The sequence below is a fragment of the Mastigoproctus giganteus genome, chromosome 10, assembly GCF_048544385.1.
Source record: "Mastigoproctus giganteus isolate SK-2022 chromosome 10, ASM4854438v1, whole genome shotgun sequence".
NCBI classification, from domain to species: Eukaryota; Metazoa; Arthropoda; class Arachnida; order Uropygi; family Thelyphonidae; genus Mastigoproctus; species Mastigoproctus giganteus.
Window position 1 is genome coordinate 124,787,514 of NC_143584.1, and position 24,830 is coordinate 124,812,343.

Here is a 24,830-nt window from a genome sequence, read left to right on the forward strand (position 1 = left end):
CGTTGATCAGACAGGTTTCTAGATAGTTTAAGAGTTGGCGGTTAACTGATTTCACCATTACTTTAGAAAGAGTAGCAGTAATTGCAATGGGGCAATAATGGGATTCGTGGGATTTGTCACTCTTTTAGGAACTGGCTGGATATGAGCAAATTTCCAAGCAGAAGGAAAAACACATTTGGAATAAGGAAGTGAAAAAAGGTGACAAAGAACAGGAGTAAGTTTAGGAGCACAGGTTTTGAGAACAAGTGGAGAAATACCATCGGGACCTGGAGCTTTCTTAGCATCAAGATTCGTCAAAATCCTTCTGACATCCTTTTCATGAAGACCACAGGAGGCACTGAATGGAGTGTTTTGGGAATGGTGGGAGGTGTTTTACCAAGATCATTAATATGTGAATTGGAAGAAAAATGGGATGCTAGCAGGTCAGCTTTATGCTTGGCTAAAGTGAAAACAGACCATCTGGTTTTGACAGAAGTGGGAGCAGAGATGGGCAAAAGTTGCAGCCAATAGCTTTGGCAAGAGACCAGAATGCTTGGCTACCATTAGGACAAGATGCAAGTTTTCTATTCTTATCCTGTTCAAAATCTAGTTTGGACTGATTAATAACTGCTTTACAATTGTTGCGGGCTTTGGTGAGGCAACAAATGAAAGTGAACAAATGAACTGGAAGCAAACCAATTACGATATGCAACGTTCTTCTCTTGAACAGCCTTAACACATTTATTGGAAAACCAAGGTTTAGATAAAGGACAAGATTTTAAAGTGGAGCGTGGAATAAAGGATTCCATTCTTACAAGAATAATTTTACTGACATGATCTGAGCAAGCATTGACATCAGAAATTTTGAATCAGTAATCCAACCACGGAAAAGAAATCTCGCAGGTCATCTGGAGGCTAAACATGGGTTCCACCAGTTCAAGCCTCCAATAAACAAAGTGTGGCATTGCACCGGTTGATGAGAGTCATCTATCACTTGGAATTGCCTGGTAACACAGAGGGGTGGCATTCCTCCATGTGGTATGGGTATGGGTGTCACACCTCGACCCCTGCTTACATTGGTTCACACCTGGGTGGTCACCCACAGTGTGCTTTTGGGGGCTATATCCATGATTACTAACAGTCCCACCATCGTGAACGTGTAAGCAGAGGATCTGGCTGTCTGGACTTCACTGAAATTGGGTTCACTTGACTTGAGTGTCATCCGAATATCATTTACATCAGCGTTTTAGACTCCCAGATAGGAAGTACAGCTTCTCTGATATATCTGAGAGAATTTCCGCGACAACCTCAAGGACCAAAGTGATTAAAATTTGCAGAGCTTTGGTGTGAATAATATCTGAACTAAGAGGCTTTCTCTTTTGATTATGATCTATCCAGAAAGAAATTTTTCAGTTGTCTCTATTAATGGATTTCACTTTTGTAGTTCTTTTTATAGCCAATGATGGTTTTTTTTTTTTTTTTTTTGGTAGTTATTGGCGCATTGGCTTCTGTGGCCACAGTGCACCTCCCAAGGTTTTTTGCAGTACTTTGATCCAAGCCCGAGGCGGGATTCGAACCCGTGACCTTTGGGTTGCCAGGCAGGCACTTTACCCACCCAGCTAGCCCAGTCGGCAGTCAATGATGTGGAACAGATAACTGAACTTTTAATTTTCTCAGCATTTTCCCTAATTCGTCGAATGCTAGATTCATTTATGCTATATTTCTTGGCCAATGTCACAACCTTTTTGCCATTTTCTAACTCCTTAACGATTTTTAATTTTTCCTCTAAATTAAAATTTTTTTTTTTATTGTAGCTTTCTTCATTTTAGGCACTAACTAATTAAATACGCTCTTTATATAGACAAGAAATATTAAATCAGCAAAAGCAATGCTTACTGATCAAAAACTTTACGTTGCGCAAACCAGAAAAAGATTCTGTCTGAACAGCTAACGTAGGATAACTGAAGGGGGTTCCCAAATGAGGAAGTTGTTTCAAAAATAATTGGACAAACATACCACTGTTTATTGCTATGTTTGGTTATAAGAATCAGTTTTGAATTCTTTTGTGATATTTTTCTAAAGCAAATTTCTGGAGGTCACGACCATAAAACAATAAAAACAATAATTATAAATGGGTAATATACTTAATTTTATTGCATTGCAATAATACCGACAGCTGGAATTCTGTGGGATTATACGTTATTATGGGGAAATGTATTTCTTCTCCAATGAAATCTTCAATCATGTAAATAACAAATAAATTTTCAAAATTTGCTCTTCATTCCTATTTTTGACGCTTCGTAACAAAAATCGTGCAGGTAGCAAAACTTGCTACACAATCTAAAATTGTGGTAGTAAATACCTGACCGTGCAATAGCAAAACCGCACAATAAAAAACCATGCAAATCGAGGGACAACTGTACCACATAATGGTGTTTGATCACCCATCTGATATTTTTTAATTTGTTTTTATATTTGGAGTTTAATAGCAAAGTATTGCAGTAATTAAAATTTTACATGATGATGTTCTACAAAACTCACAAATATATGTTTCTCAGCTGACTTCAGGATAGAATCTTAAACTACATAATTTATTATTATTAGTTTACAGTTTTTACAATTATTTTAGGTTTTTTTATTATTATTCCTGTTATACACATATAAATTCCATCTAATTATCATTGTTATAGGTAAATTAAATGTCTTAATAAAAAAGTAATTGTGCAGCCACCAACTAAATTTCGTGACCACCAGAAAAAAACTCTCGAGAACCACTGCTCCAGAATAATGTAAACTCACACAAAAAAGTGTGGATGTTACTGCAGAGACAACATACCAGTCACTGATAAAGTGGTACAGAAAGTACCATGAAATATTTTTGGAAATATTTGTAATTATTCCAAACAAAATAGAAATTTTTTGCTCTGTTCAAGGTAAAGTGCTTCAATTCCTGATAATTCTTTTTTTCTGTACTCAAACTTAATATTCCACATAAGAACAGGAGGGAAAAAAGTTTTCCTACACTAAGTAATAACTGGTATGTGAGAAAGAGATGAATGAGCGAGTGATAAAAAAAAATGGGTAGTTAGCTGTATGAGTGAGTGATAAAAAATATAACCTAACGGAAAAAAAATATTATAAACTATAAGAAAAAAAGTATAAAAATAGAATGTGGATTATGAATGAAGTAAATGTGTCTCTCCCCCCCTCGCCTGGTGAGTTCCCCACTGCCAGCTAACATATCCCACCCCTGGATCGGGATGGGCAGTTTGACCTTCCTACCGGATTCGACAAGACATGACAACCATCACCAACAAAGACATACTGCAGCTTTGCTGCCAACATGCCATTTGGTGATCAGATATGGGTACTCTAACCCGGTTCCCTTTAAAACCCCATCCCCAGGCAGGGGGGAGAGAGGAGACGAGTCTCTGTCTCCTCCCCTTCCCTGCCTCCCCCATACTCCACCTGGTGGGCTCGTCCCCACTGACCTCTTTGGAGATGCCTACTCTATCGTCCCAATCCTTCTACCTGTGTCTCCAGTCTCCCCTGCCACTGTAATTAAACTGACCGAGCACACCCCTAACAATACCACCAAATTCTAATCAATGTCTAAAAATTCAACCACCTTCTCGTAAACCTCTTTCGACCTTTCCAAATTCTAGCATTCACCCCCTCCACCTTTTATTTTTTTTTTTTTATATATATAGTTTATATAGTCTTGCCACTGAAATCCTTGGAAAATAAGTGGCAGGGCCTGCCAGAGTCCTTAAATAATCTACTGGGTGCCTGACCTGCCTCCTCATGGCAAAGTGTGGGCAACGGTGGGTTCCAACAGCTAAATGGTCAGAGAAACAACAGAACATAACACTACACAACAAACAATTCCCCACACAATTTTTAAATCTCTGGCCTTCACAGAGTTGTGTCACTTACAAAGAATACAATGTGGAGATGGGGTAAACCCCTGGCGCCATCAGACAACTAACACACTCTACTATGTAATATCATATTTCTTGCCAAAATGAAGAAATGTGAACAATTTTATTCAATGTAAAATATATTTTTAACGGGTGTGGTTATGTTCATAATTACAGGTATGGCTGTGATTAAATCACAAAGAGTGAAATATTTTAATATATATTATACAGAAATGTTAATTTACCATGGAATAATAGTAGTCTCTATGATATAAGTATTGGGAAATATTTTTTATCATTGCAAAAAAATTTTCAAACTATGCTATGAAAGAAAAGCAAAAATTCAGACCAGCCTATACAATTTTTAGCTGAAATAATTTATTGCTGCTTTACTATACACCTTCATTCCCCTCAGTTCTTCCTTGACAACATGGAAAGTTCTTAGTCCCTTTGCATGAAGGAATGTTAAACAAATGGCTCAATATTTATCTCTAATGCTGCACAGGGCAGAGATAAATCAAAATTAATGATAACCTCAGGATGGATGACCCCAAGTTTGCCGATTACCTGATTATTAGCAATGACTTCAGCACAGCGACCTGGAAAGAATGTCGGATCTGAAAGAAAAATAAGTATTAGTATTGGCAATAGAGACAAGGAATTGAGAAACTTTTTATTCAGAATTCTACAGAATTAGTCAGTGCTGGGGTTACATCAATTATTTAAGTCCAAATATCAATTACCCCAAAATAAATCAAAATGATTGATAACAATGGGGCTATGTTACAGGTGAAAAAGTTTAGCTAATTACTGTATACAAATATGATTAATAAAGGATGATGTTTTGAATCGTAATCTGTCTAAAAGGCATACACCACGTATAGAACAAATTGTGCAAAGTGAACCACAATATTTATGTAATATTCAGCTAACTGCAGTTTTTTTTTTTTTTTTTTTTTGCCAGATTAAAAATACCTGAATTGAAAGGCATGCTTTAATTGTATTCTTCTAATTAAAATTTCAGTTATAATATAGCATCAGTATTGTTGAACAGCTTATATTTTGACTGACATTTTCAATAATGCCATTCATATTCAAAATCAGAAATAATATAAACTTGCTTCAGGCCTACAGATTTGTTTTTCCAGTATTATTTTTTAAAGCTATGGAATATGTATTAACAAGAAGTTCCAATTACAAGGGATTTACCAAAAGTAATTGGCACATTTCAAATGCCTCTTCAAAATGTGTGCTATTTGATCTTTACTTTGTACTGATTACACTGATCTTCAAAAACTTCTTTTATCAGCTTTCATCTTTTTATTACTTCATTTAACGAGCATATAAACAAAATATTTCAACGTTTTAATATTAGTTTAGAGAAAAATAGTTATTTTTTTCTCGAAACTAATATCCATAGTTGTTGGGTTTTCTTTATCACTGGCCTTAGTCAAATTTTCTTTCCTTTTCCTATTTCTTTTTTAAGTATTTTTTATATATATATATATATATATATATATATAATAAATAGATATATATTAATTACACAGATTAATTAATTAATCTGATTCATTTTGACTATTTTTGTTCTACTGTTTAGCCATGCTACTAGCACATTTTTATTTTTATTTTACTTTTTAGTTTTATTTCCAGCATCATGTAGAGGAATATGCAATTTGCTGCCTCTGATGTTTGCTGTACCATTTTATTTTCTTTCATTAATGTTTCCATTTTTAACTATTGTTCATTATTTAAATATATACAGCAGACTCTCGATTTACTGGGATCGGATTAACCGGAACACTTCAAGACTCCAAATTAAAAACATAAATAAATAAAATAAAAATAATAATCAACCAGAAATCATAAAATTCAAGTAATAACTAGAATAGGTATAAACAGATATTTTGCAAGTCGAAAATAAGTGACAAGAAGTGGCATTATAAGTCATCATTGGGAGATTAATGTGCCTATTATCTTGCAACCCCCCACTGTCTTTACACCTGTCACTCAAAACAAAAAAAAAAGGGGGGGGGAGAGAGAGAGAGAAAAGAAATGTTTAGTTTGTTTTAGTGCGTTGCGTCAATTGTTGTGTTGTGTCACACCGCAAAAAGACAAATTTTGTTTCGTTATTTATGTCAGGGAAGCCGAAATTTTTATAATAAATATTTTTTTTTTGTTTAGAAATCGCGAAAATGATGGGTAAATGCAAAAGAGTTGCGCTTTCAGTTAAACAAAGACTTGAAATTATTCGAAAGTTTGAAAACGGTGCATCCGTTAAATCTCCAATGAACCATTATAATTTGGTGACCAAACCATATGCCACATTGTAAAAAATAAAGGGATGCTATTAGATTTAAAATCGACATCGCAAAAAATAAAGGGAAGCATCGTATTAGACACACGAATAGTATATGGTAAGTTTTTTTTTATCTATCGCCATATTTTTTACATAGGTTGCTGAAAATTTTTCAATACAGTAAGTCCCCGACTTACACAACTACGGATGTACGTTAATTTGTTTTCACTCAATTTTTTTTTTTATTTTTAGGATTGTAAAATTTAAAACAACAACAAAAACAAATAATAATAAGTAATCAATAATGACGTCATGGCATGCACAAATTGTACAAGTGACAAGGGAAAACAAAAAAGAGAAGATTCTTACAATTATTTATGGTTTTTTTTTTATATGACTGAAGATTTCAGTGAAGGAGATACACACTTCACCATAATAACGTAAAAACCCACAGAATTCCACCTATTGGTATTATCGCAAATGCAATAAGATCGAGTTTACTACCCGTTTATAAATGGGTAGCGCAATCTATTATAATAGATTGTCAGAAATGCCCAATAAAATGGAAAGTGCAAATTGTTTTTTGTTGACTTCCAGTAATGTGCTTTAGTAAAATGTGAGCTCGCACGGGGTGATAATAGTGAGTTTTTGCCTTAACCCTGCGAAGTTTTTTACAGAAAATTTCATTTTGAGTGTTATCATGGTGCTGACTAAGAGAATAAGTGACAGTGGCACTAGTACATCTACCAACAAAAGAAAAGCGATCGATTTGGATCAGAAAAATTAAACTAATAAGAATGTACGAAAATGGTCAAACATTAACAAGTATCGTGCTGAATTCAGATTTGTTAATAATAATAGAGTAGCAATATGTTAGTAGTCATTCCCAAGTTATGTAAAACTTGATGAAGTAAGAAGTCCTGGAATGTATGTCGGGGACTTCTGTATTTTTGGATTAACCGGGAAATCGATTATCTGGGATTTGTTTTTTACCATCTATCCTGGAAAATCGAGAGTCTACTGTATATATATGTGCGTGTGTGTGTGTGTGTATATATATATGTGTGTGTGTGTGTGTATTTAAATAATGGCTTAAAGTTTAATTAATTTTGAATTATCGGATATATATATATATAGAGAGAGAGAGAGAGAGAGATAATATAATGTGTAGAATAAAGTTAAATGCTACACAATTGATGTATATGATGTAATACAAATTTAATCAAACAGTTAGCATCCATACATCAGGTAAATAAATATATTTTATTATATTAAAGTAAAAACAGGTTTTTAGTTTAATATAAAAATCAGAATAGCCCCAGCTGGTATTATAGCGAAAGGATAATAGCTGATACTGTATAGCAGGGGGGGGGGGCGAACAAGTCGATTGCGGCTTTAATTTCAGTCGATCACGACGAATTTTAAGCATATATAAAAAATAGATTAATCAAAATCTAAATGTTATTATTAGCAGCCCCACTGCATACACTTATTACAAATCTGTTCAACCACATGACTACTCTTGTTGCCATGCAGCAGCTAGGCTTGTCTAATGAAAATTCATGCAGTTATGTTGTGGAGAGTATAGTGTATGTGTCGAATTCTTATTTAGCTTACTTAATATTAATAACTCGGCAGTACTTATGCGTTAATTTAATATTCCTTGATTTAAAATGAATACTACGAAAAGGAGTAAAACATATCATTTTCATCGAGTGGGAACTAGAATACCTTTTTGCAATTATAAAAGAAAAATGTTGTTTGATTTGCAATGCCGTGGCTAGACCCAAAAAAGGAAATTTAGAAAGGCACTTCAATGCACTCCATGGTAAATACCAATTGGAATTTCTGCCTAATAGTGAACTTAGAAAAAAAAAATTAAAATAACGTAATTCAGATTATTCGTGCAACAAAATTTCTTCATTACACCTAATTTACAATCTAGCATCATTTAAAGTGAGTCATCTTCTTGCAAAAAAATGCAAACCATTTTCTGATGGTCAATTCATCAAAGACGCATTTTTAGGAATAACAGATTCTCTTTTCGAAAATTTTAAGAACAAAAATGAAATTAAAAGTGCTCTTCAAGTTCTGCAATTATCTCGAAATACTGTGATGCGAAGCATAAAAAAAAATGAGTAAAAAAGTGAGCGAACAATTGCGTGCTCATATTGCTAGTGGTGTGTCCTTTTCTTTACAACTGGATGAATCTACAGACGTCAGTGATACAGCTCGATGTCTTTTTTTTATTCGTATGGTTTTCGATGATTCTGCCACTAGACAAAAACTGCTGGGTATGGTTTCGTTAAAAGAAAGAACTAGAGGTCTTGATATATTTAACGCATTCAAAAATTTTATTGAAAAAATTAAATTACCACTATTTAAGCTCATATCAATAACAGATGGAGCCAAAGTAATGATAGGGCATTTTAATGGATTCATTGCATTGTGCCAAAAGGATGGTGAATTCTCAGATTTTTTGAGTTACCACTGTATCATCCACCAACAAGTTTTAGCCAGCAAAAGATTAAATTCTAAGTGTTATGGACATAGCTTTCAAAATCGTGAATTCCATCAAAGGAGACTTTTCAAAATGCAACTCGGCGAAAATGAACCAGATCTGATATTACACACAGATGTGAGGTGGCTGAGTCGGAGTAAGTTTGTACAGAGATTTCGAAATTTGCTGAATGAAATTAAAAATTGTTGATCAAAGGGAAGATGATTATCAGCAGCTACAAGATATGGAGTGGTTGTGTGGTCTGGCTTTTTTGGCAGATTTTACCAGTAAATTAAGTGATGTGAATTTGGAATTACAAGGAAAAAATAAAAATGCGGGTGGCATGATTAGTAATATTTCTGCATATAAATATCAATTTTTGGCAATGGCTAAGGATCTCAAAGAAAAAAAATTCTATCATTTTGCAAATATGCAAGTTCATTTGCAAAAATGTCCTGTTTTTGAATTTAATAGAAATATGTTTCTGAAATCGAGGAAGTTGTGGATGACTTTGAAACAATTGAAGACCTTGTTCAATATATTTCTTATTCATTTAATGTCAACTTAGATAAGAAAAAAATCGCTGAGATTTTTCACATGGAGAAAACGATACTTGAAAATGAAATTATTACATGGCGAAATGATATTTCCTAAAAGCCAGATCATCAGAAAAAGACTTTTGGAAATATGTTTGCTGAGAAAAGTACCCAAATGTGAAAAAATGCAGTGAACTTTTAAATTCCTGTTTTGGTTCCACATATCTGTGTGAATCGGCCTTTTCATATTTGACAAAAAAAAAAAAAAAAAAAAAAGATGAAGAATCGCCCTACTCTTATGGACTTGCATACAGAAGATTCTTTACGGTTATATTCCCAATTTCGAAAGCTTAGCCAATGACATGAAGACACAAACTTTGCATAAATTAAAAATTTAAATACATATGAATTTAAAATAAGAATTCTGAATTGTATTTAAATTTAAAGACAACATTTTTCAATATGTGTTGATTAACTTTTCTTTTTTTTAACCATATGCAATGAAATTCTTGAGATGGTAGATCGTGGCACATTTTGAAGAAAAAAAAGTAGATCGCATCACAAATTAAGTTGACCACCCCTGCTGTATTGTAATACCCAACTAAAATGTGGGACAACTATGAAATGTAACACATTAATCTGTGTTTGTGTGCAAAATAAGACAGTTTTGAAATAATTCATAAAATTAATGCTTACACACATTGATAGGCACTTCTTCCGGAGCCAACACATTCATCAATGCATAAATAATAAGTAATTAGCTTAATTACTAACCATTTTTGTGTATTTTATACCAGTATTACATAGATAAGATTATGAAAGCTTTAAATAACAGCTTTATTTTTAGTTTTTAAAAAACTCCAAACACAAAAGGTATTAGAACCCTACAGTACTTAGTACTGTACATGGGTTGAAGAGCCTTAGAAAGGGCAAGAACAACTGCTTGTTTCATAAAATTTTCAAAGTTGAGTAATGTAAGCCAATATATCACCAGTGGATTTACACTGACAGAATCCATACTGGCAATCATTGATCACATGGAAGGTTATGAAATAGTTTAAAAGTGAGCGGTTGATGGATTTCTTCATTACTTTGGAAATGAGTAAAGGTAATTGCAATGGAGAAATAACTAGATAGGCATAACCATGACAATATTATTACATTTCTACAACTTTAAGACATATAATAGCCAGTGGTATGACCATCTGTGCATATTTCCAAGTCTTCCCAATGTAACATGGTTCTAATAGACAATACTAATAAAAATAACCCATATATGACATACATGCACACTCCCTTTAATTACTGTGTCAACTGACAACAAGTAATCATTTTTAATATATATGGAAAGAAAAATTGTAAAACTTGTCTTTATGTAACTGGAACATAAAACTCTAGCTCAGATGGACCAATTTTTTGTAATTATCAAGTAAAATACATAGTGCAAACAGTTAACCAATTTCATCTTAGAATAGCCGACCAGGCTAGCCGGGTAGGTAAAGTGCCTGCCTGGCAACCCAAAGGTCGCAGGTTTGATTCCTGCCTCGGGCTGGATATCATGATGGTGCCGAACCAACCAGTTGGTTGGATATCCTGGCCACGATACACGAAGGAAGCAAGAAAAAACTGGTTCCTTCGTGTACTGATCACATCATACGAAATAAATAAATCTCAGAATAAATTTACACAGACCTTAAGTTATATAAAAATAAACCTCAGGGTAAAAATACAAAATTTAATACTGAAACCGAAGTACGGCAACTTCAAGAACACATCCTGAGTGGTCATATATCTATTCGGACCATACTAGAGAATGCACGTAAAATACAAATAATGGGAGATTCATTTATAACCAACAAATCTCTGTACCCATAGGAGTTGAACAACAAGTTTAATAGCAAATGCAATAACACACTGAAGACCAATGTGTGTGTATATGATTTTTCAGATGGATAAAAAAAATTATTTACAGTCAATTAAGAAATTGATAAAGCTAGCTAAACTGGTATCAAAATTCAAGTAAATAAGGAACTAGTGGATTTTAAATAATTATGTGAAAGTGGGGTAGCCCAATTGTGAAAAAATATACTGCAGGTGGTTGGTTGGTGGAACAGACTTCCATCTCTTGTCGTGGAGGTTGATAGCCTGAATAAGTTTAAGGCTCAGCTGGACAGGTATTTTGAACGAACAGAGGGGTGAAGTGGAAGTGGTTATTTTTTATTTATTTATTTATTTATTTTTTTTTTTTTGGCTGATGCTGCATAAGCTTGCTTTCTTGCATCAAATGCCTCTACTAATGCTAATGCTAATATATGATATACTGTTTTGTAAAAAATGTTTATTGTGCTTATTTTGGAGTAAAACTCAGTGACCAATATAAATAGTGGGCTCTCCACATAAGTCTGCTGAACCTGTGTTTAAGAATTGAGATTGTGGAAAAATGGTAAAAAGAAGGCTATGCCATTTGCAATTCCCATGATTTGACAGGGGCCTACAAACCACTGTGATTGACTGCCATTTTTGCTTAGTTAAGTAGAGAGAGAGAGAGAGAGAGAGATTGCAAAAAGTAAGAATAGCATTGTGTATCCTAATATTCCATCTGCCACTAGACCAGTCTCACAAGGAGATAACCTGCCGATTCCATGCCCACCACTTATATTTGAGAATGTAGCAGCAGAGAGTGCCGAAAGTGAAGCTTCTGCAGACAAAACTGAAGTCTACATGCCTGGAGACATTGAATCCAGCTCTCAACTGTTTCCACAGTATGAACTCAATGATTTGGTAAGAGATTTAAAATTACCAAAGGAATCTGCAGAACTCTTGGTTCCACACACAAGTCAAAAAATCTTCTAGCACATGGGATGTTTTTCTCATGTACAGGCACAGAGAACAAGAACTAGTCTACTTTTCTGAGGATGATTTTTTGCAATAATATAAATGACTTAATGAACTATTTAGGAATCAGTTACAATCCTGCAGAGTGGAGACTTTTTATTGGCTCATCAAAGAGGAGTCTCAAAGGTGTGTTTTTCCACAATGGAAATAACTATGGATTAATTTCAACAGCTCATGTGCATATGAAAGAAACATATGAGAACTTGAAGAAGTTGCTGACAAACATTAAGTATGAAGAACATGGTTGGTTGTTTGGTCTATACTTATTTTAAAGTGATAGGCATGTTACTTGGACAGCAATCTTGCTACACAAAAATGACTTACTTTTTGTGTGAGTGGGACAGTCGAGCAAGGGGTAAGCAGCACTGAGATGTCAAGGTCTGGCCAAAGAGGGGCAGTTTATTGCCTGGATCAAAGAACACAGTTCATAAACTAACTGGTAGACCCCAAAACTATCCTCCTTGCACGTCAAACTAGGTTTGATGAAACAGTTTGTGAACGCTTTAGCTCAGGATGATCACATGGAAGGTTATGAGATAGTTTAAAAGCGAGCGGTTGATGGATTTCTCATTACTTTGGAAATGAGTAAAGTTAATTGCAATGGAACAATAACTAGATAGGCATAACCATGAAAATATGATTACATTTCTACAACTGTGAGACATATAATAGCCAGTGGTATGACCAACTGTGCATATTTCCAAGTCTTCCCAATGTAACATGCTATTGGTTCTGATACTAATAAAACTAACCCATATATGACATACATGCCACTCCCTTTGATTACTGTGTCAATTGACAACAAGTAATCATTTTTAATACACATGGAAAGAAAAATTGTAAAACTTGTGAAGCTCAGCCTTAAATTTATTTAGGCTATCAACTTCCACAACAAAGGATGGAAGTCTGTTCCACCAATCAACTACCTGCTGGCTAAATGTAAACTTCTAAACATCTATCCTACAACTGTCTTTCCTCAACTTGAATTTATGCCCCCTCAGGTGATTATTCTGAGCAAGACGAAGAACCCCATCAGCACTGGGCATGCACAAACCATTCAAGGCTTTATACACCTCAATCAGATCACCTCGCAGGTGCCTAGTCTCCAAGCACCGTAATCTACAAAACCTCAGCCTTTCTTTGTAAGGACAACACTTCGTTCCATTAACTAATCTTGTTGCCCTTCTCTGTACTTGTTCCAACAGCTATACATCCTTCTTAAATGAGGCCTGCAGACCTGTATACAGTACTCAAGGTAAGGCCTGACCATTGCCTTATACAAGGGGTAATCACCTCCTTATCCCTGCTAGACAAATTCCTGTATCTCACTGACAAGACACTATGAGCTACTCTTGCAGACCGACTGCACTGCTCAGAAAACTTCATATCTGACTGCACAATTACCCCCAGGTCTTTTTCATTCTCTACCACCGTCAGTGTAGTACCACAGAGTTGATAAGTTACTCTGGGGTTACTGCTTCCCATATGTCGACGTTAAACTTCATTTGCCACCTCTCAGTCCATCTGCTCAACTTTTCTAGATCCCGTTGCAGCAGCATACTGTCATTAGTGTCCTTAACAACCCTACCAACCTTCGTATCATCTGCAAACTTCAACATTAAGCCTGATATACCATCAATATCATTTATAAATACAGAAAACAACAATGGACCCAACACTGAACCCTGAGGGACTCCACTAATAACATTAGTCCACAATGAGCAGTGTCCATTGATTACCACTCTGTCTTCTCTCACTCAACCATCTCTATATCCATAGCAGCAATTTGCCTCCAATGCCACACTGCACCAATTTGTGCAACAGTCTTCCATGTGCAACAGTATTAAAAGACTTTCTAAGATCCAAATATACGATATCAAAGTTATTCCCTGCATCCAGTTCCTTTGTGACCACATCATAGTATCCAATCAGATTGGTCAGGCAAGACTTTCCCTTAACAAAAGCATGCTGTGTCCGAGCTGTAACTGAAGTCTTGTCTTGATGATCCTGCAATGCTTCTTTAATTAGTGCCTCCATTAATTTCACTGGAACAGAAGTTAAACTAACAGGTCAGAAGTTAAACTAACAGGTCTAATTACTTGTGTTGCCCTTTGATCCTCCTTTGTGAATTGGGGGTCACATTTGCACATCTCCAGTCCATGGGTACCTCCCCTGAGTCCAAGGAAGCTCTCATAATTATGGGTAAGGGTTTGCTTACTTCCTTTGCTGCCTCCTTTAATATAACTGGATAGATCCCATCCACCCCAGGTGTCTTTTTTATTTTTATCTTCAACAATTTCTCCTCCACTTTCCTCTCAGTTATTACAAAATAATCTAGCTCACTGCTAGAGTTTAATTCACCTCTGGCATTCCCCTCCCTGAATAACTCCTCATGTTTGAATATAGAAACATCCATTTAGTTTGTTAGCCACCTGAACAGGATCATCAACAGTTGAACCATCAATATCCAGTGGACCAATCTGATTCATCCCTTTCCTTCTAGAGTTTACATAGGTAAAGAACTCATTGCTGTTTTTCTTTGCATCCTTTGCCAAAGATTTCTCATAATCTGCCTTTGCCTGCCTAATCTCTTTTGTGACTTGGTTACAGACCAGCTTATATCTATCATAGGCTTCCATGTCACCCATTAATTTATATGTATCCCATGCATTTTTCTTCTCTGCCACATGTCTCATTAGTTCATCTGATATCCATTTAGGCCTAAACCCTGAACAATATTTCTTAGTTGGTATATATAGCCTAGTAGCTTCGAAGATTAATTCTTTGAATGCTTGCCATTTTGAATTTTCTGTTGGTAACATCATCATTTAAATTGTGGTCCCACCACAATTTAAATACCATCTCAGACCTCCACAGTCACCTTTATGAAAGCAAAAACCCTTCCCTTTACCCTTGATGGTAGTAGTTACCTCTTTGAGTAAATCCCACTTCAGCACACTGTGATCACTGCCACCTAGTGGTTCCTTTATCTGCAGATTTTTAATGCATGAAGAATCACTACTGATAATCATATCAAGAGTATTACTCCCTCTAGCTGCCTTCTGAACATGCTGTTGTAGAAAACAATCATCCAATAAATCCACAAAAGCCTTGCTAGTGTGTGAGTGACCAACCAACCCACAAATTCCAGTCAATATCTGGAAAGTTAAAATCTCCCATTATAAGACTCTTTGATTTACTGGCTCACACTATTTCCCTGTACAGTTTTTTATTATACTCATCAGTCATTAGGCCTATAACACACTCCTATTCTCAATTTTGATCTCCCAGTGCTTATGTCACACCAAAGTGACTCGACACTGCACAATCCAGCAATGTCGACTGGCTGCACTTCCTTGGATTCTATGTGTTTCTTTCTGCATTCCTTATATCTGTGTGACACCAAGTGTCTGATATCCCAACAATATCTGCTTTTGATGTTTTGACCAACACTTCTAATTCATAAAATTTATTTACCAAACTCCTGGGTGCCTCCGTAGCCAGGTGCGGCAGTGCGTAGTACACGCTTCTTGATTAGACCGGGGTTCGAGCCCGTGACAACCAAATACGGAGGATGCGGAAAGGTCAGGGAATGACCACCGCATATCCCGGAGCAATATGGCCTTAGTTGCTAATGCTCCTAAAAACCAAAAAACCAACCAACCTACCAAACTCCTAGCATTGGTGTACACGTAAGTATACATGCACCCTTTCCTATTCTTAGCTAACCTATCACAGCCCATGTGTTTACTTGTACCGCAATGACTCCCAGCAGTCTGTGAAACCACCTGCATCTTGTTTTCCAGTCTGCTACTCATTCCAATAGAAGCAGTGCAAGAATCACTTTCACATCTGACAGCAGCTACTGTTAATCTATTAGTCTTTGTATCCCCCCAAGCTAGCAGTTTTCCGGCCCACCTAACACTGCCTCGGTAGCATCAGCAAATATTCTCATACCCTTTCTATTTAAGTGTATCCCATCTCTGTAGAAACAGTCTCTCCTGTTAACAAGCACAGACCACGCTGAGAAAAATTCTACCTCTTGAGCCTTGCACAATCTTTCCAGGGCTGAACTGATCGACAAGGCTCTCATCATATACTCCCTCCTATCGTGTCTGGGCAGAATTACAGACACTTTCAAATTCAACCCTAACTTCTTAGGGAATCACAAAGATCCAGACTACAAGAATATATTTGAAAATATGTTGGCAAACTTCAATGAAGCTGGGCTGCAAGGAGTGCCAAGGTACATTTTTTACTCTCCCACATTGACTACTTTCTAGAAAATCTAGGAAGTTTTAGGGAAGAAAATGGTGAAAGTTTTTACCAGGACATTAAATATATGGTGATGAGGTACCAGGGGAGATAGAATATCACCACAATGGCTGATTATTGCTGAAGAGGGACTCTGAAGTAGAAGAATCTGCAAGAAAATCAAAGAAATGAAAATTTGATCCATCATAGATCAGTTGTTACGAGAGGTGAGTTTATCTAAATATAAAAGTCTGGTAAAAGTAGCATTTCGTTATATCAGTGCACAAATTCTCCGCAATTAATAAAAATTTGTGAAAAATTAAATTTTCTTTTGTGATTTTTGAACAAACTGGACGTGATGGAAACAAAGGGAAGTAATTTTTAATTCAGTTAGATAATGATTCAGAAATTGCCTTTTCTGAGAAAACATCAGTGAATGTTTTTTCAAAATGCAGAGTAGTGTGATCTCATACTTCCCAGCTTCACTGGGCACAGTTTGCTGTGGAGGGTCTTTGATTTGTAAATATTAATGCAAAGTACCTGTTTGATTTATCTGCAATATTAGCTGGTTATCTAAGACTTTCCTGCACCCACCATACAAGGGTCTGATCTGATTCGTTCTTTTCTTCTTTTGAGTTTTCCACATATATGGAAAACTCCCTATCTGTGTTTTTTTTTTTTTTTTTTTCCCTTTTCCAGCAGATGTAGAAAAAGTCCACTTCCTTGTACAATTTAGCTATTATAATATGATACTAATATAAAAAAAAAGAAACACAATTTATCATGAAACGAGTTAATGCTATAATTAGGATTATTCTTTAGGAAGGGACAACATTGCTACCTGTATACCAAACATCAAAATAAAAAATGACTTTTCATATTTATTGTTTGTCATATAATATTATGATTTTGTTTATGATTTAATTTTATTTTAATATTGGGAATCTGGTATACAGGTAGCAACATAGCACCTTGCTTACCTTGTTTCATGATAGTGTTTCTTTTTTTTAAAATTTGTTTCAAATATATAATCACACAGTTGTCCAATTATAATAATACTAATACCAGTAATAACATAAAATTGATTCAATCTTACATATTCAAAGACTCCCTAATGCTATAACATTCATGCATCTTGTGTACAAATATAAATTCAGTGGAGACTTAAAAAAAAACTTTCATAGTGAGAGAGTTAAGAACTACAATTTCAGGGAGGATAGGAATCTGCTGGAAAGGGTATAGTAAACAGCAGCAAGGTTAGTTATCAATATAAAGAATTTCTACTGAAAAAAAAAAAAAATGCTGCTTCAGGTTGAAAGGTCTCAGAACAAGACATCTACTGAACTTAAAATAAAAAAATAGCTGTAGATATAAGATATACAGTATAAGAAATATTTTAACCATAGGAATAAATGCTGTAGAATTAGAGCTTGTGTAAATTTAAGGAAGGATTGGCCAGATACCTGGATAACACCAGGTTACTTTTTAAAAAAAAATCATTTATTTTATATACACACACACACACATCAGACCAGCGGTTCCCAACCGGTGTGCTGCAACCCTTTTCAAGTATGCCAAAAGATTAGGAAAAATTCCATTGAGTTCAACGGTAATCACTATTTTGGTGTGCTGTTAATGTTTGCCTTTTAACTTAGTGTGACATGGGTGACAAAAGATTGATAACCACTGCATCAGATGATTGGGTCACGTGTCAATACCAGTACAGTGTTACACAATAAGGAAATGAACAAACCTCGAAGGAAATCATCCCGTGGAAGACGCCTGAATCCAATGGTCTCCGATAATCAAGGCACTAAACCCTGAAGTGGACCTAAAGTTGAATAAATGAGAAATGACTCTATAAACAACATTGACGCAAACACCACATGGATGGGAAATGTCACAAGAAAGACCCCACAAACGCCGACAAGCAAACCCGGACCTTTTGACGGTAAAGACTGCAGAACGGACGGGAACCACCCCATGACCGATCATGTTTCGGTCCGATCGCTCCTGGAAACGGACTAGAACCATTAGCAGCTCCGCTGCCAAATGCTATATGGCGAGCTGAATGGGGTACCCTTACCCTATTCATCTTAAATTCCCTATCCCCGGCAGGAGGGAGAGGAGACATGCTCTGTTTCCTCCCTCCCCTGCCAACCCATCTCTTCGCCTGGTGAGGCATGGGCCTGCCTCACTGACCACCTGGGGTCGCCTTCTCTATCGTCCCCATGCTTCTGCCTTTCCCCCCAGTCTTCAGTCTCTTCCCCCACTCTTACTGTATATCTTATCCATGGCAGGGGGAGATAACTTTTCTTCGTCTCCCCCACCCGCCATCCAAACTCCCCTCTGGTGTGGCATGGGCATGCCATACTGTCTAGCAGGGGTCATCTCCTCTATCGACCCCTTACTTCTACTTCTAACCCCCCCAGTCTTCAGCCTCCCCTCCCTCCCACTTTTATCTTTCATCTAACGTATAGCCCACACGTCTAAATTTAATAACAAAATTCTGCCCGACCTATTAGGTCTTTTAACACATCTTTCTAGCGTTCAACCCCAACCAGCGATTTGCTAACAGCAATCTCCTTAAGAATTAACGTCAAATGCCTATATATATATATATATATATTTTTTTTTTTTATTATTATTATTTTTTTTTACTTTTATCATTATTATTTTTTTTATTTTATTTTATTATTATTATTATTATTATTTTTTATTTATTATTTATTTTATTATTATTTTTTTATTAATTAATTTATTTTTTAGGTCCTAGCCACTGAAATCCCAGGAAACTAGGTGGCAGGACCTGCCGGAGCAACTCGTCATGATGCTGGACAGCCGGCTAGCCTCCACGTGGCAAGGTATGGGCAACGTCGGGCCCCACCAGGGGCCAGGCGGCCAATAAGCCGGACAAACAATGGGCACAACAGATCACACTGCACAGACATGACCCACACACTTTCAAGTCTCTGGCTTGACAGTGTACTGTCCTCGATACAGCGAACATACGCGGAGATGGGAGAAATCCCAGGCGCCGTCTGACACGAACATACCTTATACCAGTACAGTGTTATGAATGAAGTAAATGTGTGTCTTTCCCACCCCCTTCGCCTGGTGGGTTTCCACTAACATATCCCACCCCCCCAGAGCGGGATGGGCAGCTTGACCTTCTTAGCGGACTCAACACTACACGGACATGACAACCATCACCAACAAAGACATACTGCGGCTTTGCTGCCGACACGCCATTCGCGATCTGAACTGGGTACTCTAACCCGGTTCCCTTTAAAACCCCATCCCAAGGCAGGGGAGGGAGGAGACAGGTCTCTGTCTCTTCCCCTCCCTGCCTCCCCCATACTTCGTCTCCACTGACCTCTTTGGGGATGCCTACTCTATCATCCCCATTCTTCTATCTGTTTTCCCCCCAATCTTCAGTCTCTCCCCCCTCTCACTAAACCAACCGAGTACACCCCTTAACAATGCCGCCAAAGTCTAAATTCTACCAGTTTCGTGTAAATCTCTAAGACTACTAACACTATTATCTAACATGTCTAAATTTAATAACATCAAAATTTTGCCTGACTTATTAGGCCTTTTAACACATCTCTCTAGCGTTCAACCCCAACCAGCGATTTCCTAACAGCAATCGCATTAAGCATTAATGTCAAGTGCGTTTTTTTTTTTTTTTTTTTTTAAACCTACCCACTGAAATCCCAGGAAACTATGTGTGGCAGGACCTGCCAGAGCAACTTTTGGTACTGGGCACACCCAGCTAGCCTCCACGTAGCAAGGTATGGGCAACGTTGGGTCCCAATAAGCTGGACAAACAATGGGCACAACACATCACACTGCACAGACATGGCCCACACACACTTTCGAGTCTCTGGCTTTACAGTGAACTGTCCTCGATACAGCGAACACATGCGGAGATGGGAGAAATCCCAGGTGCCACCTGACACGAACATACCTTATACCTTACCAGTACAGTGGGGGATACTGCATGAACGGCCTTGTAGCCAAGTGGTCAGGAGAGAGTGCATAGGTTCGAGTGACTGGGGTTCAAACTCGTGACTGCTAAATACGGTGCTGCTTCTTGTATTCTCTATATTTTGTGAACTCCTCTGACTGTGTGGTTGTACCGGAGTACAAATTTTTTATTTATTTATTATTATTTTTTAATGATTTTGGTTACCATGGTAGTGTAGCTATCCACAAGCCACTAATCACCTTAATTAATACCAGACGGCATCTAGCCTGCTGTTCTTGGACCACAGAAATGAAAAGCTGTGCTTTGGAGTGACAAGTCTTGGTACATGGTCAACCAATCTGAAGGTTATGCCTGGGCCTTGCAGGTGTCCATTCATTCATTCATTCAGTAAAGTGGGCCCTAGCCAAAAAAAATTCTGTCAAATTTGCCATACATAAAGAAATAGTAAAGTACAGTATACAATTATTTATATTATCTATATAATATCGGTGTACATACACTATAGATAACTCTTAAGAAACTACGATGGTAGTGTGGAAGACATCATTTGCTCTGTATCTCATATTGTGCTCTTCCTTCACAACGAGTTGCCATGGTGTTGCACTACCTCGAATAAGTAATGCTTCACTAATAGAGAAGACTACTGTTACTTATTCTCGGTCAGTATCACCATCCAGACAGCATCGTTTCAATGCTATTGGCCTATCACCGGTGGGTGGGCAGGTACCCTGGTATTGCAGACATGGCAACCCAGTTGTGAAGATAATCACACAATTTGAGAGATGCCAAAAGGTTTATATGATAATATTTAAAAATAACTAAATGCAACAAGGCATAATACGTTAAGAGTAAGAGTTTAATTATCTATATAATATTGGTGTAGATGCACCATAGATAACTCTTAAGAAATTACGATGGTAGTGTGGAAGGCATCATTTGCTCTGTATCTCATATTGTGCTCCTTCTTCACAACGAGTTGCCATAATATTGCACTACCACGAATTAGTGAAGTGTTACTTATTCAAGGTAGTGCAATACCATGGCAACTCGTTGTGAAGGAAGAGCACAATATGAGATCAGAGCAAATGATGCCTTCCACACTACCATCGTAGCTTCTTAAGAGTTATCTATGGTGTATCTACACCGATATTATAAAGATAATTAAACTCACTCTTAATGTATTATGTCTTGTTGCATTTAGTTATTTTAAAATATTATCATATAAATCTTTTGGCATCTCTCAAATTGTGTGATTATCTTCATCAACTGGGTTGTCACGTCTGCAATACCAGGGTACCTGCCCACCCACCAATGATAGGCCAATAGCTTTGAAATGGTGCCGTCTGGGTGGTGGTACTCACTGAGAATAAGTAACAATAGTTGTCTCTATTAGTGAAGAGTTACTTATTCAAGTAGTGCAATACCATGGCAACTCATTGTGAAGGAAGAGCACAATATGAGATACAGAGCAAATGATGCCTTCCACACTACCATCGTAGTTTCTTAAGAGTTATCTATGGTGTACCTACACCAATATTATATAGATAATTAAACTCTTACTCTTAACGTATTATGCCTTGTTGCATTTAGTTATTTTTAAACAATTATTTACAATACAAATTTCACATTCACATTACAAATCAACTGTTCTGTGTAATGATTATTCACTCAGCTATAGCACAACAACCTGACAAGTAGGCTACAGCAGAAACCGATGAAGAGACATTGTCCACAGATGAGCACAAGCATCAGATCTAGACCATATCATCCTGACAATTAAGCCTGGCAGGAGACAGTGTGATGGTCTGAGGCTGTTTATCATGAATGTTGAGGTCTATTTAGAGGGGCTCAAATCTGGTGAGTATGGGCTTGGCAAACCCAGGGTCCTGAGCTGGATATTATCATTCTTCTCTTTCTTGGTGATTCCTTTCTACTTCTCTTTCTCAGGAATTTTTTTTTTTTTTGGCTGGTGCAGCATAAGCCTCAGGCTTCCTTGCACCATATGGCTAATAATAATAATAACATCCTGGATAATAATGCATGGATGTTGTGATAGCAAGTTGGGAAGGTCCATACCTGTATTAGCAGGACAAGCACATCAAAAAGTTAGACTGGCCAGGCCTGACCTTGATCTTGCAGGGAACCTGTAGGATTCTGGTACATGTGAGGTGAGACTGCCAAAAAACAGAGGTAAACTGATTGCTGCTTTGAACACCGAGTGACAGAATATTATCGGAGGGCATTTAAAAAAAAAAAACTGGTGGAGAATGTCTCATGGAGACTAGAAGCTGTAATTAAAGCTAAAGGTTTTTGTAGACATGCTCTGGATATTAATGGTAGGGAAATGTGTGTACACATCGAGTGATCATAATGGACTGTGGACTATGCCGCATAGCTAACAGTATAAAAAGCCCCACAGTCTCATAAACTACAGCATTGGTCATTTGCAACTGTTTGTACAAGTCAAAGTGATAAAGTGTCAGTTATAGGATATAGTAAAGATATCATAGAGTTTCAATAGGGTATGTTGTGGGAGCTTGTACATCGGGTGCTTCCATATCAGAAATGGCACATCTTGGCTGTTGCTCACAGCCCTATAGCTAAGGTGTAAAAAGAATGGTGTCAAATGAGTCAAACCACCTCACACTAACAACTGTAAAGGATTACACAAGGTGGGTGTTCATGGTGGGCAAAGGTTGCAGCACATTGTATGGGCTCAACAGTAGGTTGCTGTGCGTCAGTTGACATCTCAATATAATATGGAGAATGCAAAAACAACATCCCAAATGATGATGCACTGCACACTTTGATGTGTGGGGTTTTACAGCAGATGAACCAGGAGACACCCTCTCCTTACTGCTGTTCATCAATAGCAAATTCTGTGGTGTCAATAATGAACTGTTTAGACTGGAAACAAGTGTGATGGTTGGATGTGTCAAACACATGGTGCAACACCGATGAGCACCATGTGTGGTGCAACCAAAACGAATCTATGGTCCATTATGTATGGTGCCCACTATCCAGGCAGGTGGTTGCTTAATATGGGACATATTTTGCTAAGACCCCCGGTGCATATGGACTAACATTTCACTGGTGAGGTCTACTAGCAGCTCTTAGAAGACCATGTGCACCCTACCATGTTGCATTTTTCCGGATGGAAATGGGATCTTCCAAGATGATAATGCATTGTGTCATCAGACCCACACTGTGCACAAATGGTTTGAGGAACACAGTAAAGACATCACCCATCTTATTGGCCTCCAAATTCGCCTGACCTCAATCCAATTGAACACCTGTGGGATGTTTTGGAATGTGAAATGAGGCATATAGACATATAACCATCAACTATTCAGACACTATGGATAACCTTGAAGGCGGTATGGCTGCAGATCCCTACAGATGTTTTCAGATATCTAATGGAGTCACTGCCTAGGTAAATAGTGGCTGTTATCCATGCTAACAATGGCCCAGCGTGGTATGAGGTAGGTGGTCATAATTCAGTAGTCAGTGTGTGTGTGTGTGTGTGTGTGTGTGTGTGTGTGTGTGTGTGTGTGTGTGTGCGTGCATATACATAAAGTGATAATATGAACCAGAGCTATAATGCTCAATACATTATCGGGAGGGTCAAGACATGTTCATACAAGTTCTAACACACTGTTGAGAGCTTGCAGCCAAATGCATAAGAGTTGTGTGGCGATCCCCCAAAATACGCACAATGGTTTACCACAGAATACTGCAGCTAGTTTGCAAACACCCCCTCGCCCAACATTCAACGAATCGACATATCAAGAGGTAACAAATCATTCCTCACATATGCTATCGCAGGACTAGATTTCACTTTTATCCAAAGGATTAAATTACAATTTACCACCTCGAAAAATTATCTAAAAAACAATGCGTAATTGATATTGAATTTGGACTTCGTAATGTTCCACAAAAAGATTTATTATTCAACAAGTTAACCAGGTGATGAATAACATAAAAGAAATGCAACTTCCTAAAATAAATATACATGACAGTTCAGCTTTACGTGAACTTTAGGAAAATAAGGACATCACTATTCAGAGAGCTGATTAAGGAGATACAGTGGTAATACTTAATAAACCTGATTTTTTTTTTTTTTTTTGTTAGTTGTTGGCGCATTGGCTTCTGTGGCCATAATGTACCTGGTTGAATACACCTCCCAAAGTTTTTGCATTTTACTCTGATCCAAGCCCGAGGTGGGATTCGAACCCGCGACCTTTGGGTTGCCAGGCAGGTACTTTATTCACTTGGCTAGTCCGGTTGGCATAAACCTGGTTGTATTAAGAAATTAGAGTCAGTTGTAGGCAGGAAATAGTGCCAGGTCTACTTCATCTTGAAGTAGACCCGGTGTTATTTACCAATTTCTTCAATCAATGCAATAAAACATTAACCATGTATCAAAAAAATGACTACATTACTATGGCTCAGTTAA

The 24,830-nt window shown here is 37.1% G+C and overlaps 1 protein-coding gene across 2 annotated transcripts in view; it reads right to left on the reverse strand.

Annotated features, from left to right (window-relative positions):
- Positions 1-4,259: 4,259 nt before the first annotated feature.
- The window catches only part of beta-PheRS (phenylalanine--tRNA ligase beta subunit), a 333,270-nt gene continuing 312,699 nt past the window's right edge, over positions 4,260-24,830 (reverse strand). For both annotated transcript variants that reach the window (XM_090383545.1, XM_090383544.1), the window contains one exon: positions 4,260-4,516. In XM_090383545.1, coding sequence (XP_090239671.1) covers positions 4,365-4,516 — 152 coding nt within the window. In that variant the 3' untranslated portion in view covers positions 4,260-4,364. The remainder of the gene's footprint in view (positions 4,517-24,830) is intronic.